The 14,482-nt window shown below is 43.0% G+C and overlaps 1 protein-coding gene across 1 annotated transcript; it reads left to right on the top strand.

Moving 5' to 3' along the window:
• The first annotated feature begins 3,812 nt into the window (after positions 1-3,812).
• Positions 3,813-5,898, top strand: LOC138215642 (histone H2A.Z). The gene is made up of 5 exons (XM_069177901.1): positions 3,813-3,923; positions 4,115-4,192; positions 4,271-4,384; positions 4,487-4,616; positions 5,226-5,898. Exons 1-5 carry the CDS (start codon positions 3,921-3,923, stop codon positions 5,285-5,287), a joined length of 387 nt encoding a protein of 128 aa, XP_069034002.1. The 5' UTR covers positions 3,813-3,920; the 3' UTR covers positions 5,288-5,898.
• Positions 5,899-14,482: the final 8,584 nt, after the last annotated feature.

The following is a 14,482-nucleotide window of genomic DNA, read 5'->3' as shown; positions in this document are numbered from 1 at the left end:
GACCCCCTCCTACACACACACACACACACACACACACACACACACACACACACACACACACACACACACACACACACACACACACACACACACACACACACACACACACATAATACGCACGCACACACACGTGTTTCCATCACTTCTGAGGACATTGCATTGACTTACATTCATTTTCTGGAGCTCATCACAAACACGAACACTTACCTTTATTTAAAACTATAAATTAAATGTTTTTATAATGAGGACTTTTATAATCTTCACAATGTGACATGAGTAAAACACACACATGTACACACACATGTACACACATGTACACACACATGTACACACACACATGTACACACACATGTACACACACATGTACACACACATGTACACACACACATGTACACACTTCTGCAGTCATAACTTTAAACTAAACTTTCACCATCAATGATTCACAACATGTAAACTTGTTTGTTTTTGTTCCCACACTGTAACTGTGTGAACTGCTCACAACATGAGTAACACATGTGCATACACACATACATGCACACACTTCTGCATCCATTAGCAGGGTCCCCTCCCCCCTCCTCCCCTCCTCCCCATTCATCCCTCTGTGGGCCATGTTTCCTCCCTCCTCCCGCTGCACCGTCCCATTGGACCATCTGTCAAAGTCCTGTCAGACAAGATGCCTGCTGCGACTACGTCCATTGTGTGTGTGTGTGTGTGTGTGTGTGTGTGTGTGTGTGTGTGTGTGTGTTTTTATTTTTAGGGAGGAGGGGTGGGGGGGGTGTTAACTTTCACTATGTGCACTCTTGTAGATCCATTAGGGTCACTGTTTAAGTCAGCTCATTCTGTCCACTGTATTTCTATCAGATTATAATGAAAGCATATCCCCCCCCCCCCCCCACACACACACACACCACACCACCACCAGGTCATGTATGTTTTGATGTCAGCTTTCCTTTGTTTGTTCCATCTCATGACTCTAAAGTCTACAGAGCAGCATCAGAAGAGAACCGACTGAAAAGATGTTTTTAATGGATCATTTATGAATTAAAAAAATTCACAGATCAATCAGAAAGAAAAGAAGTTCTTCCAGAAAAGAAAAGAAGTTCTTCCAGAAAAGAAAAGAAGTTCTTCCAGAAAAGAAAAGAAGTTCTGGTGATTTCGTGGAAACAGTTAATCGATAGTGTGCAGCAGAATATTCAGCTGAAGCCTCGGTGCAGAAATGTTTGCACTGCAGGAACTTGTGTGAGAAAGTTTTGAGGAAACATGACGATCAGCGGACGACAAACTTTTCTCAGGTTTAGGATGAAAATGAGCCGCTGGTTCAAATTCTTGAATCTCAGCGGCACAAAACCAGAAGAAAAGTTTTTGGTGACATGCAGCTGACAGTTAATCCATCAGCACGACCTCATCTTTACGTTCCTGTACAACCAAACTGCAGCAGGAGAATCATTTAAAACGTCTGTCATCATGATGAGGAAACACTGAGGAAGTGAGCAGCTTCACTGAACATCAGCTGTTTATAAAAACACAGAAACATGAACTCACTAATACGTGTGAATGTTCATCAGCCCACGTGCTTCAGGGATGATGACATCTGTTTACAGTGAAGAGCTGGATGTTGGTTATTTACTGAGATTAGAGCCACAGATCCGTTCGCTGCTTATGTTCTGGACTGATTACATGTTTTTATCTTCTTTAAGAAGACGTGTGTTGTTGTCTGAAGTCTTTTCAGACCGGCGACCCGGTCAGCTCGTCTCCAGCTGAACAGATCGACACTATTTCCCACCAAACTTTTATTTTTTCCTTTGAGTCCCAGCAGACAGACTGACATCACACTCTGCTTCTCACGCTCTCTGTCCGTCCCTCCTTCCTGTGTCCGTCCCTCCGTCCTGTGTCCGTCTCTCCTTCCTGTGTCCGTCCCTCCTTCCTGTGTCCGTCCCTCCTTCCTGTGTCCGTCCCTCCGTCCTGTGTCCGTCCCTCCTTCCTGTGTCCGTCCCTCCGTCCTCTGTCCGTCCCTCCTTCCTGTGTCCGTCCCTCCGTCCTCTGTCCGTCCCTCCTTCCTGTGTCCGTCCCTCCGTCCTGTGTCCGTCCCTCCTTCCTGTGTCCGTCCCTCCGTCCTCTGTCCGTCCCTCCTTCCTGTGTCCGTCCCTCTGTCCTCTGTCCGTCCCTCTGTCCGTCCCGTCCTCTCGTTTATCCCACGTTGGGCCGAGGAGACGTTTTTAGGTCCCCGTCTGTCTCAGGTAGAACATTTGTTCAACTTCTGCATGAATCGCTGTTATTAACGTATTTAAATCTATATTCTGTTTCTATATTTTTCCAACCAAAGAGCAGATTGTTGCTCAAACTCTCAAAACTGACAGTTCAACTCTGACATGCTGTTATTTTTGCGGCGTGTCACTTTTCCTTTCTGGTTCACTTATATCTCCAAAAATGAAACCTAAAGAAAGGAAAGCTACCAGTGGAAGAAGTCACTGCAAGGACAGTAGAGAAAGACTCCCAAAAGTCCAACAGTGGATCAGTAAGAGTCTCTCGGAGCCTGAGAGGTGACGGACGATGACGCTCCTCTGAAGGAGGCGAGCAGCAGCGAGCTGGAGGTCAGAGCTGAAAGGAGAGTCGGCCTGAGAATGAACGGTATGTGATTTAGACGTGACCAGCCCACCACCAGCTGTGCATGTTGTCTGACACACACACACACACACACACACACACACACACACACACACACACACACACACACACACACACACAGCTTGTCTTATCAAACACTCCCTGACTGCTGGAGCCTGTTCCACATTAACACTGCAGTCTGTTGACCGCTCAGTGTTCCTCCAGCTGCTGCTGATTTCTCCGTTAGTCCAACCTGTCCCGTCTGAGAGAGGACACGATAACTGGTGTAAATGGTGCTCGTTAGATTATGAAAGTTAAAATGAGTCCCTTCACTGTCATGTTATGGTATGGTATTTACTTTATTAATGTTCACGGTTATAAACATTCACACGCAACTTTTGGTTCAAAGAAAATTAGATGATTCTTAATTTTGAAACGAGAAACGAGCAGCGGTCTCTTTATGTGACCTTCATCATATAACGTGTTTGTAGTGAAGTAACTGTCACTCAGTGTATTTTGAGCACAGAAACTGCACGTGCAATCATTAGTTGCTACTGCCCTCACGTGGCCATAAAGTGGAACTACAACAGTAAAAATGTCAATAAATGGATGGATGGATCATAAATCAATCAAAATATTCCAGTTTAAGATGATAATGAGTAAACACAGATAATACAGAGATTCATCATACGGTCTCTTTCAGAAAAGGGGAAGTCGACTGGAAAAATTACTTTTGAATGGAAGAAAATACCATGAAACAAAAACCAGCACTTCTCAGAGAAAATGTAAATTGTGTTGATATCATGTGCAGTGATAAATAGAGGCTCAAACAAACAAACAAACAAACAAACAAACAAACAAACAAACGATGTCCATGTTCTTCTGTAATCATTTTAAATGTGTCTGATCATGTGACAACTTCATATATGATGCATATTTCCTTTTTCTAGATTAAATAATGGAATAAATCAAAAGAAACTACTTTTAAAATGATTTATAATAACCTCCTAACTTGATCTTTCATTATGAAAAAACCCACAACGCCAGAGAGCCAACCGTTGGAACTACATTACCCACAATCCCCTTTACCGGAAATTGACCACACTTCCTGCAAAGAGGCATCTTTTCTTGTTAATTGGCTGAACGCCATGAAAGAGAAATACATGACGAAGCGTGATTGGCTGACGTGCACGCTGCAGTTACCCGGATGAAGATGGGCCATAAAGTGAAGATAATTGTGGGCGGAGCTTGAAGTTCAAAAACACTCGTCGGCAGCGAAGTCTTCTTGTGCTGCGGCGTCAGAAACTGTTCGGAAAATGGTGAGTAGTTGTAAACAGTATGGCGGCTGTTTGTTGGAAGAAGATCATCAAAATAAAAAACTGGTGCATTTCTTTCAATAGCTAACAGTTAGCCGCTAACATTAGCCGCTCCAGTAGCGTAGCATGCTGCAGGCTGATGGTGCTGATGGTGCTGATGGTGCTGATGGTGCATGTCGGTGTCGGTGTTGCAGGCTGGAGGGAAGGCTGGCAAGGACTCCGGGAAGACGAAAACCAAGGCTATTTCACGCTCGCAGCGGGCCGGACTGCAGGTTGGTGCCGCTGAGGTTTCATTCATCGCCTCGGTGCTGCTAACCCAGCTAACCCAGTCACCTGTCCTCGTCCTGCAGTTCCCCGTGGGTCGGATCCACAGACACCTGAAGTCCAGAACCACCAGCCACGGCAGGGTGGGCGCCACCGCAGCGGTGTACAGCGCGGCCATCCTGGAATACCTGACCGCCGAGGTACCGTCCCCCTCCGGCACCGGTACCGTCCGTCCCCCTCCGGCACCGGTACCAGCTGCTGTTGCTCCTGCTGGCGGATCTTAAAGCCTCGTTTCCTTCCAGGTTCTGGAGCTGGCAGGAAATGCATCAAAGGACCTGAAGGTGAAGCGCATCACCCCGCGCCACCTGCAGCTGGCCATCAGAGGAGACGAGGAGCTGGACTCGCTTATTAAGGCCACTATCGCTGGTGGAGGTGAGGATGCTCTGCACCTCCACGGTCATCTGCACCTCCACGATCATCTGCACCTCCACGGTCATCTGCACCTCCGCGATCATCTGCACCTCCGCGATCATCTGCACCTCCGCGGTCATCTGCACCGCGATCATCTGCACCTCCGCGGTCATCTGCACCTCCGCGGTCATCTGCACCTCCACGATCATCTGCACCTCCACGATCATCTGCACCTCCGCGGTCATCTGCACCTCCACGATCATCTGCACCTCCACGATCATCTGAAACATCTGCAGTACATCCATTCTAGTGTTTATAATGCTGCACTTATCATCATGGAGGCTTCGACATATTTAACTGAAGCTGCAACAAATCAATTCAAATCACAACGCAGGTTATTTAACACATTAAAGTCCTTTACAGCATCATTCAACTATTCACATGTACACTAGGAAGGAAAAACTCCTTTTAATGGAGAAAAACCTCCAACAGATGGAAGGAAAAACTCCCTTTAACAGGAAGAAACCAGGAAATGAATTCTGTTGCATTTAATTGAATAGATGTGAGACTGCGATGAGGATAAGTTGTGAGTTTGTGTTGCGGATGGTAACGCTGCCTCCTGTCCTGCAGGTGTGATCCCTCACATCCACAAGTCTCTGATTGGGAAGAAAGGCCAGCAGAAGACCGTTTAATCATCTCAGGACGAAGTCTGCATCAAGTGGTTCAATGTCTTTAGAGTAGAACACCTTTAGGAGTTGTTTTTACGGTTGAGCTTGCATTTACTCACCTGGGGTATTTTTTTAAAAGTGGCTTCAGAGAAGCTCTTTTTTTTTTGTGTGTGTTTTGCCTTTATTTTTTCTGGTGCTGCAGTTTTTGTGTTCGAACTTGCTTTTGTTCCACGTCTAAAGTGATGTTTTAATAAAGCTCTTATTGGGCATTTGCAGTTTGTTCTTTCAGTTCTTGCTTGTTCATGAGCTTCTTGTTGTATTCCAGTGTGGATGGTGTACATGTGTTTTGGCGTACGTGGTTTTACTCTTCCCAGTTTGAAAGAAACCCCCCCCTCCCCCTCCCCCCCCACCAGGCAACACAAAGCGAAGGACAACCACAGCGTGCACGTGGACAGCTGTGGCGTGCTTTGAGCACATCTGCAGCTCCAACCAACCGTTTGTCTTGTGTAGTTGCATGAATTGAAAAGCATGTGTGCCGTCAGTTTTACGCTGGACTGACATGAAATGGGAGAAAAATAAACCTTGTAGTTGTTTTTTTGGAGTCCTGAATAAAGACCGGACTGGCAGTCAGAACATTTTGCATATTGTGGTGTGTGAACGGATTATTCTGTTGAAACCAAGTCGGTCCTGAACTCGTGGAAATCTACTAATCAGTGTTTTTTTCATTTCTTTGCTTCAAAAACATGGAAGTTATGTGAAAAAGTCCAAAGACTGCATGTACACATTTGAAGGTGGCTTTTTGATTTATTTTTAAATCAATTTAAACGTCAACTCTTTAAGTGTACAACCTGAAGTCATCCGGTGATTCTTTGGAACTGTTAGAGGACAAAATCTTAAAGTACTTGTGTTTTTAATTTTTTTTTAAAAGGAGCAAAACTGAATAAGTTTAGTGTTAAAATCTGAGTTCTATATTTTGTTCAAAAGGAATTCAAGGAGCCGCATTTAACGTTCACCAGCTGACTTCCACAATTTAGGTTTTTATTGACGGATTATTCCAAATTTGTGATGTGACACATTTTAATCTCAATACTCGTATTTTCGTCCATCGACAGGAAATGTTTCAACCTACACACCACCTCTAGATGGCGCTACGACACCACAAGCCTCCAACTGTATGAGATACCAAGTGATGAATTCTCATACAGGGACAAGTGATTTATTATCCGGGTGTTTCTCAGGATGAATGTCGTCAGCAGCAGTGACACTGCTAACAGGCAGAGTTCACAGACACATGGACATCCCATAATTCATGGCAATGAGGACGTATTGAACATGGTTGTCCTGCCTGGGTTACTCGTCCATAAACTCCTCTGACTCTTTTAAATTTAGATTTTGTCTGTCAGCAGTTTTTAATGAACCTAAATTATGGCCTGCTAAGAAATAAAAGTCTTCCTGATGTTCAAATCACGACTCTCATGTCCTCAAATATATACATGAACTTATGTTGAGTCTTTTTGAACCCAAACAAACGACTCTAGTGAAAAAAAAACGATGCTGTGAAACTGCATTCAGAAGAGTAAAATACATCACATGAAGCGAACGTACATCTTCATCAGATGTAGAGATTAAAACCCCAGAATAACACATTGAATGTCCAGAGTGATGGTTCCATCCTGTTCAATAAAGTTCTAAAAATAAATAAATATATGTATAAATATATATATATATAGCAAATGTATGTATATATTTATTTATTTATACCTGCAATACAGTTACTTACTGGAAAAGGAGGTGGAGAGGAGGACGCTGAACAAACTATTGTCCATATTGGATAATCCTGACCACCCTCTCCACCTGCTGCAGGGACAGAGGAGGACGTTCTCTAAAAGACTCCTCCAGCTGCTGTCACAAGGACAGATACAGGAGATCATTCCAGATACAGGAGATCATTCCAGATAGAGGAGATCATTCCAGATACAGGAGATCATTCCTGATACAGGAGATCATTCCAGATACAGGAGATCATTCCAGATACAGGAGATCATTCCCGATACAGGAGATCATTCCAGATACAGGAGATCATTCCAGATACAGGAGATCATTCCAGATACAGGAGATCATTCCAGATACAGGAGATCATTCTAGATACAGGAGATCATTCCAGATACAGGAGATCATTCCTGATACAGGAGATCATTCCAGATGCAGGAGATCATTCCTGATACAGGAGATCGTTCCAGATACAGGAGATCATTCCTGATACAGGAGATCATTCCAGATGCAGGAGATCATTACTGATACAGGAGATCATTCCAGATACAGGAGATCATTCCTGATACAGGAGATCATTCCTGATACAGGAGATCATTCCAGATGCAGGAGATCATTCCTGATACAGGAGATCATTCCTGATACAGGAGATCATTCCAGATGCAGGAGATCATTACTGATACAGGAGATCATTCCTGATACAGGAGATCACTGATACAGGAGATCATTCCTGATATAGGAGATTGTTCCAGATACAGGAGATCATTCCTGATACAGGAGATCACTGATACAGGAGATCGTTCCAGATACAGGAGATCATTCCTGATACAGGAGATCATTCCTGATACAGGAGATCGTTCCAGATACAGGAGATCATTCCTGATACAGGAGATCATTCCAGACACAGGAGATCATTCCTGATACAGGAGATCATTACTGATACAGGAGATCATTCCAGATACAGGAGATCATTCCTGATACAGGAGATCATTCCAGATGCAGGAGATCATTACTGATACAGGAGATCATTCCAGATACAGGAGATCATTCCTGATACAGGAGATCGTTCCAGATACAGGAGATCATTCCAGATACAGGAGATCATTCCAGATACAGGATATCATTCCTGATACAGGAGATCACTGATACAGGAGATCATTCCTGATATAGGAGATTGTTCCAGATACAGGAGATCATTCCTGATACAGGAGATCACTGATACAGGAGATCGTTCCAGATACAGGAGATCATTCCTGATACAGGAGATCGTTCCAGATACAGGAGATCGTTCCAGATACAGGAGATCATTCCAGATACAGGAGATCATTCCTGATACAGGAGATCATTCCTGATACAGGAGATCGTTCCAGATACAGGAGATCATTCCAGATACAGGAGATCGTTCCTGATACAGGAGATCATTCCAGATACAGGAGATCATTCCTGATACAGGAGATCGTTCCAGATACAGGAGATCATTCCAGATACAGGAGATCATTCCTGATACAGGAGATCGTTCCAGATACAGGAGATCATTCCTGATACAGGAGATCATTCCTGATACAGGAGATCGTTCCAGATACAGGAGATCATTCCAGATACAGGAGATCATTACTGATACATGAGATCGTTCCAGATACAGGAGATCATTCCTGATACAGGAGATCGTTCCTGATACAGGAGATCGTTCCAGATACAGGAGATCATTCCTGATACAGGAGATCACTGATACAGGAGATCGTTCCAGATACAGGAGATCATTCCTGATACAGGAGATCATTCCTGATACAGGAGATCGTTCCAGATACAGGAGATCATTCCTGATACAGGAGATCATTCCAGACACAGGAGATCATTCCTGATACAGGAGATCATTACTGATACAGGAGATCATTCCAGATACAGGAGATCATTCCTGATACAGGAGATCATTCCAGATGCAGGAGATCATTACTGATACAGGAGATCATTCCAGATACAGGAGATCATTCCTGATACAGGAGATCGTTCCAGATACAGGAGATCATTCCAGATACAGGAGATCATTCCAGATACAGGATATCATTCCTGATACAGGAGATCACTGATACAGGAGATCATTCCTGATATAGGAGATTGTTCCAGATACAGGAGATCATTCCTGATACAGGAGATCGTTCCAGATACAGGAGATCGTTCCAGATACAGGAGATCATTCCAGATACAGGAGATCATTCCTGATACAGGAGATCATTCCTGATACAGGAGATCGTTCCAGATACAGGAGATCATTCCAGATACAGGAGATCGTTCCTGATACAGGAGATCGTTCCAGATACAGGAGATCATTCCAGATACAGGAGATCATTACTGATACATGAGATCGTTCCAGATACAGGAGATCATTCCTGATACAGGAGATCGTTCCAGATACAGGAGATCATTCCAGATACAGGAGATCATTCCTGATACAGGAGATCGTTCCAGATACAGGAGATCATTCCAGATACAGGAGATCATTACTGATACATGAGATCGTTCCAGATACAGGAGATCATTCCTGATACAGGAGATCGTTCCAGATACAGGAGATCATTCCAGATACAGGAGATCATTACTGATACATGAGATCGTTCCAGATACAGGAGATCATTCCTGATACAGGAGATCATTCCAGATACAGGAGATCATTCCTGATACAGGAGATCGTTCCAGATACAGGAGATCATTCCAGATACAGGAGATCATTCCTGATACAGGAGATCATTCCTGATACAGGAGATCATTCCAGATACAGGAGATCATTCCAGATACAGGAGATCATTACTGATACATGAGATCGTTCCAGATACAGGAGATCATTCCTGATACAGGAGATCATTCCTGCCGACCGCAATAACTCTGTACAATAACTCACCTCTGACAAAATCCATCACATAACAATAACACTGTTGACTGTGTTTCTTGGTTTGTTTGTATATAATATATATATATATATAATGTACTGTATATACTGTGCATTTTATATTTTATATTTATGTTTTTTACTGCTATTTACTGCTATTTTATTTTATTGCTTTTCTATTATTATATTATTCTATTCTATTCTATTCTATTCTATTATTTTATTCTATTATTTCTATTATTATCTTATTGCTTCTGTATGCTGCTGTAGCGAAAAAATTTCCCCTCGGGGATTAATAAAGTAAATACCTACCTACCTACCTACTTGCGACCTGGTGAAGGGATGTGATGATGAAGGGATGTGATGAAGAAGGGATGTGATGAAGAAGAGATGTGATGATGAAGGGATGTGATGAAGAAGGGATGTGATGATGAAGAGATGTGATGAAGAAGAGATGTGATGATGAAGGGATGTGATGAAGAAGGGATGTGATGATGAAGAGATGTGATGATGAAGGGATGTGATGATGAAGGGATGTGATGATGAAGAGATGTGATGATGAAGGGATGTGATGATGAAGGGATGTGATGATGAAGAGATGTGATGAAGAAGGGATGTGATGAAGAAGGGATGTGATGATGAAGGGATGTGATGATGAAGAGATGTGATGATGAAGAGATGTGATGATGAAGAGATGTGATGATGAAGGGATGTGATGATGAAGAGATGTGATGAAGAGATGTGATGATGAAGAGATGTGATGAAGAAGGGATGTGATGAAGAAGGGATGTGATGATGAAGAGATGTGATGATGAAGGGATGTGATGATGAAGGGATGTGATGAAGAAGGGATGTGATGAAGAAGGGATGTGATGATGAAGGGATGTGATGATGAAGGGATGTGATGATGAAGGGATGTGATGATGAAGGGATGTGATGATGAAGGGATGTGATGATGAAGAGATGTGATGAAGAAGGGATGTGATGATGAAGGGATGTGATGAAGAAGGGATGTGATGATGAAGGGATGTGATGATGAAGGGATGTGATGAAGAAGGGATGTGATGATGAAGGGATGTGATGATGAAGGGATGTGATGATGAAGGGATGTGATGATGAAGAGATGTGATGATGAAGGGATGTGATGAAGAAGGGATGTGATGATGAAGGGATGTGATGAAGAAGGGATGTGATGATGAAGGGATGTGATGATGAAGAGATGTGATGATGAAGGGATGTGATGATGAAGAGATGTGATGATGAAGGGATGTGATGATGAAGAGATGTGATGAAGAAGGGATGTGATGATGAAGAGATGTGATGATGAAGGGATGTGATGATGAAGAGATGTGATGAAGAAGGGATGTGATGATGAAGGGATGTGATGAAGAAGGGATGTGATGAAGAAGGGATGTGATGATGAAGGGATGTGATGATGAAGGGATGTGATGATGAAGGGATGTGATGATGAAGAGATGTGATGATGAAGGGATGTGATGATGAAGAGATGTGATGATGAAGGGATGTGATGATGAAGAGATGTGATGAAGAAGGGATGTGATGATGAAGGGATGTGATGAAGAAGGGATGTGATGATGAAGGGATGTGATGATGAAGGGATGTGATGATGAAGAGATGTGATGAAGAAGGGATGTGATGAAGGCCAGGTGAGGAGCGACGTCACGGAGCGTACAGATGGCGTCATCTCTCAGAAACATGAAAGTGGTCCTGTCTCACCAACAGTCCCCCGATGTTCTCCAATCTGTGTCCACAGAATCCATTAAGTGTCACGTCCAGTGTGGACAAGCAGGTTATATCAATAGCACGAGCTCACCTGCTAACATGTTACACAGGTAGCAAAGGGACGGGCTATGCTAACACAAACAAGCACCGAGTTAAATAAGTCACGTGTACAAACTACGGTTTCAGTTTATAAAACACAAACATGCCAGTTACCTTTACAAACGCACACAGGTCCATTCATGCTGCTTCACCTGTCCCTCATCTCCAGTTAGGACGTTTTTTCAAGTTGCATTTTGTCTCCCGACACACAAGGTGACTGTGCTCTACCTCGCTGACGTCACGTCCCTCACTGACCCGCCTCCTTTACGTTCTGATTGGTTGTTATAAATCATCCACCAATAGGCTGTTAGATCAATGCACCAGGTTGCATGTTGTTATTTGAGCCCACATTTGTCTCCCGGCGAAACATTTCGTATTCTGGAGTCGCGAGGGGGCGTGGCCAAATGGCTCGCGAGCGCCCCCTAAAGAGATGCCCCGGCGGCCACATTTACCTCCGTGCATGAAATCCGGTGGACACGTGTATTACACCGAGACGTACAAAAAAGTTCAATTGCACCATGACGTCAACTCGACAGGAAGTCCGCCATTTTGAATTTAGTCGCCATTTTTTGCGATTCGCACATGTTGTAACGAACTCCTCAGAGATTTTGTTGGACCGACTTGAAATTTAGTCTGTGCACTCTTAACAATGAAAAGTTATCAAAATAATTTGTTTCCGCGATCGGTGAGCCCGTGGCGTGGTGGCCAAAAAGTGACCCCAAAAAAGACTTTCGGGTGGACATGTTATAATATTATTTTAAGTGGGGGATTCAAACCTCAGACCTTCTGGATAGAAGGCAACAGCACCAACCACTACACCACCAATCTTCACAGGGGGAGTTCTGCATAATGACACATCTTTGGCTCACTGCAACTGTCAGCACATTCATTGATTTGCAAAGAGAGTCCAGGAGAATTATTATTCCTCAGTTCAGCAATTTATTTAAGCATTAGAGAATCAAAATCAGCATGTACATGGATCTTTTCTGTTCAGAAAACCACAGACTGCAAGCAGTTAACTGTAGTCAACCTTCCAGAGAAGAGTCCCTACCTTAGGTTACACAGTTTTGAATGAGAATGTGCTTCTATCTGATTGGTCATAAAAAGGTGGGGAGGCGTGGTTTAGACTTCACTCTCCCTTCATTGGTGCGTAGGCTGGTCTCACTTCTCTTCGCTTCCACCAGTCACAGGAGACAGCGTCCTAAAGGGGAGGAAACCCTACACTGTCTGGTGCTGCACCTGTTGACTGCAAGGTTCCTCTTATCTGGTCAGTAGTCATAACTTTATCAGAGAGCACCATGTCATGGTGTTCTCCTTGAGCTGCACCTGGTGTCACAGACAATAATAAGTCTTGTGAGAAACAGTAGGACAACGCCTTAATTTGTGCAAGCAATAAACTCTGTGTGCATCAGTAGTTTCTTTGTAATAAGTAAAACCTTGGCTCATTGGTTTGTATAAAAGTATACAGATCTAACACAACCTATAACTCCAACATCCACAAATATTCATTCAAATGCGACCAAAATTGCCACAGGCATTTTTTGGATAGTAGATATACGTGTTTTCAAGGAGGTCTGCAATGATATTAAATATCTTCTTCATCTAAAGGTCAACAACAATACAAAAACCCCTAATACAAAATATGTTTTGCAAAATAAAAATCATAAACCATTAAATAAAAAATGTACTTTTTTTTCATATTTCAGATGACTTACATGTGTGTGACACATTGGTTAGAGCAGTTGCCTCAGTGAGAAGTAACTTGAGGTATGCATGCATGTCAGTTCAGAAAAAGGTCATACTCCAAAAAGTGATAAATAATTTATTTTTGTATATAGTATATAGTATAGAGTATAGAGTATATAGTATAGAGTATAGAGTATATAGTATATAGTATATAGTATATAGTATGTAGTATAGAGTATATAGTATAGCGTATAGAGTATATAGTATAGAGTATAGAGTATATAGTATAGAGTATATAGTATATAGTATATAATATACAGTGGGTACGGAAAGTATTCAGACCCCTTTAAATTTTTCACTCTTTGTTTCATTGCAGCCATTTGCTAAAATCAAAAAAGTTCATTTTATTTCTCATTAATGTACACTCAGCACCCCATGTTGACAGAAAAAAACAGAAATGTAGAAATTTGTGCAAATTTATTAAAAAAGAAAAACTGAAATATCACATGGTCATAAGTATTCAGACCCTTTGCTCAGTATTGAGTAGAAGCACCCTTTTGAGCGAGTACAGCCATGAGTCTTCTTGGGAATGATGCAACAAGCTTTTCACACCTGGATTTGGGGATCCTCTGCCATTCTTCCTTGCAGATCCTCTCCAGTTCCGTCAGGTTGGATGGTGAACGTTGGTGGACGGCCATTTTCAGGTCTCTCCAGAGATGCTCCATTGGGTTTAGGTCAGGGCTCTGGCTGGGCCAGTCAAGAATGGTCACAGAGTTGTTCCGAAGCCACTCCTTTGTTATTTTAGCTGTGTGCTTAGGGTCATTGTCTTGTTGGAAGGTGAACCTTCGGCCCAGTCTGAGGTCCAGAGCACTCTGGAAGAGGTTTTCTTCCAGGATATCTCTGTACTTGGCCGCATTCATCTTTCCTTCAATTGCAACCGGTCGTCCTGTCCCTGCAGCTGAAAAACACCCCCATAGCATGATGCTGCCACCACCATGTTTCACTGTTGGGATTGTATTGGGCAGGTGATGAGCAGT

The sequence above is a fragment of the Embiotoca jacksoni genome, unplaced genomic scaffold (assembly GCF_022577435.1).
Source record: "Embiotoca jacksoni isolate LCO1_2020_lvr unplaced genomic scaffold, fEmbJac1.0.p SCAF_78, whole genome shotgun sequence".
Lineage (NCBI taxonomy): Eukaryota > Metazoa > Chordata > Actinopteri > Embiotocidae > Embiotoca > Embiotoca jacksoni.
The sequence above is the reverse complement of the archived record's forward strand: the minus strand, read 5'-3'. Positions and strand labels throughout refer to the sequence as shown.

What these genes read in the sequence shown, in the direction of transcription:
- LOC138215642 (XM_069177901.1), top strand. An exon ending in CGCAGCGGGCCGGACTGCAG is followed by an intron (nt 4,193 to 4,270) that starts GTTGGTGCCGCT and finishes CTCGTCCTGCAG; the next exon opens with TTCCCCGTGGGTCGGATCCA. An exon ending in TGGAATACCTGACCGCCGAG is followed by an intron (nt 4,385 to 4,486) that starts GTACCGTCCCCC and finishes GTTTCCTTCCAG; the next exon opens with GTTCTGGAGCTGGCAGGAAA.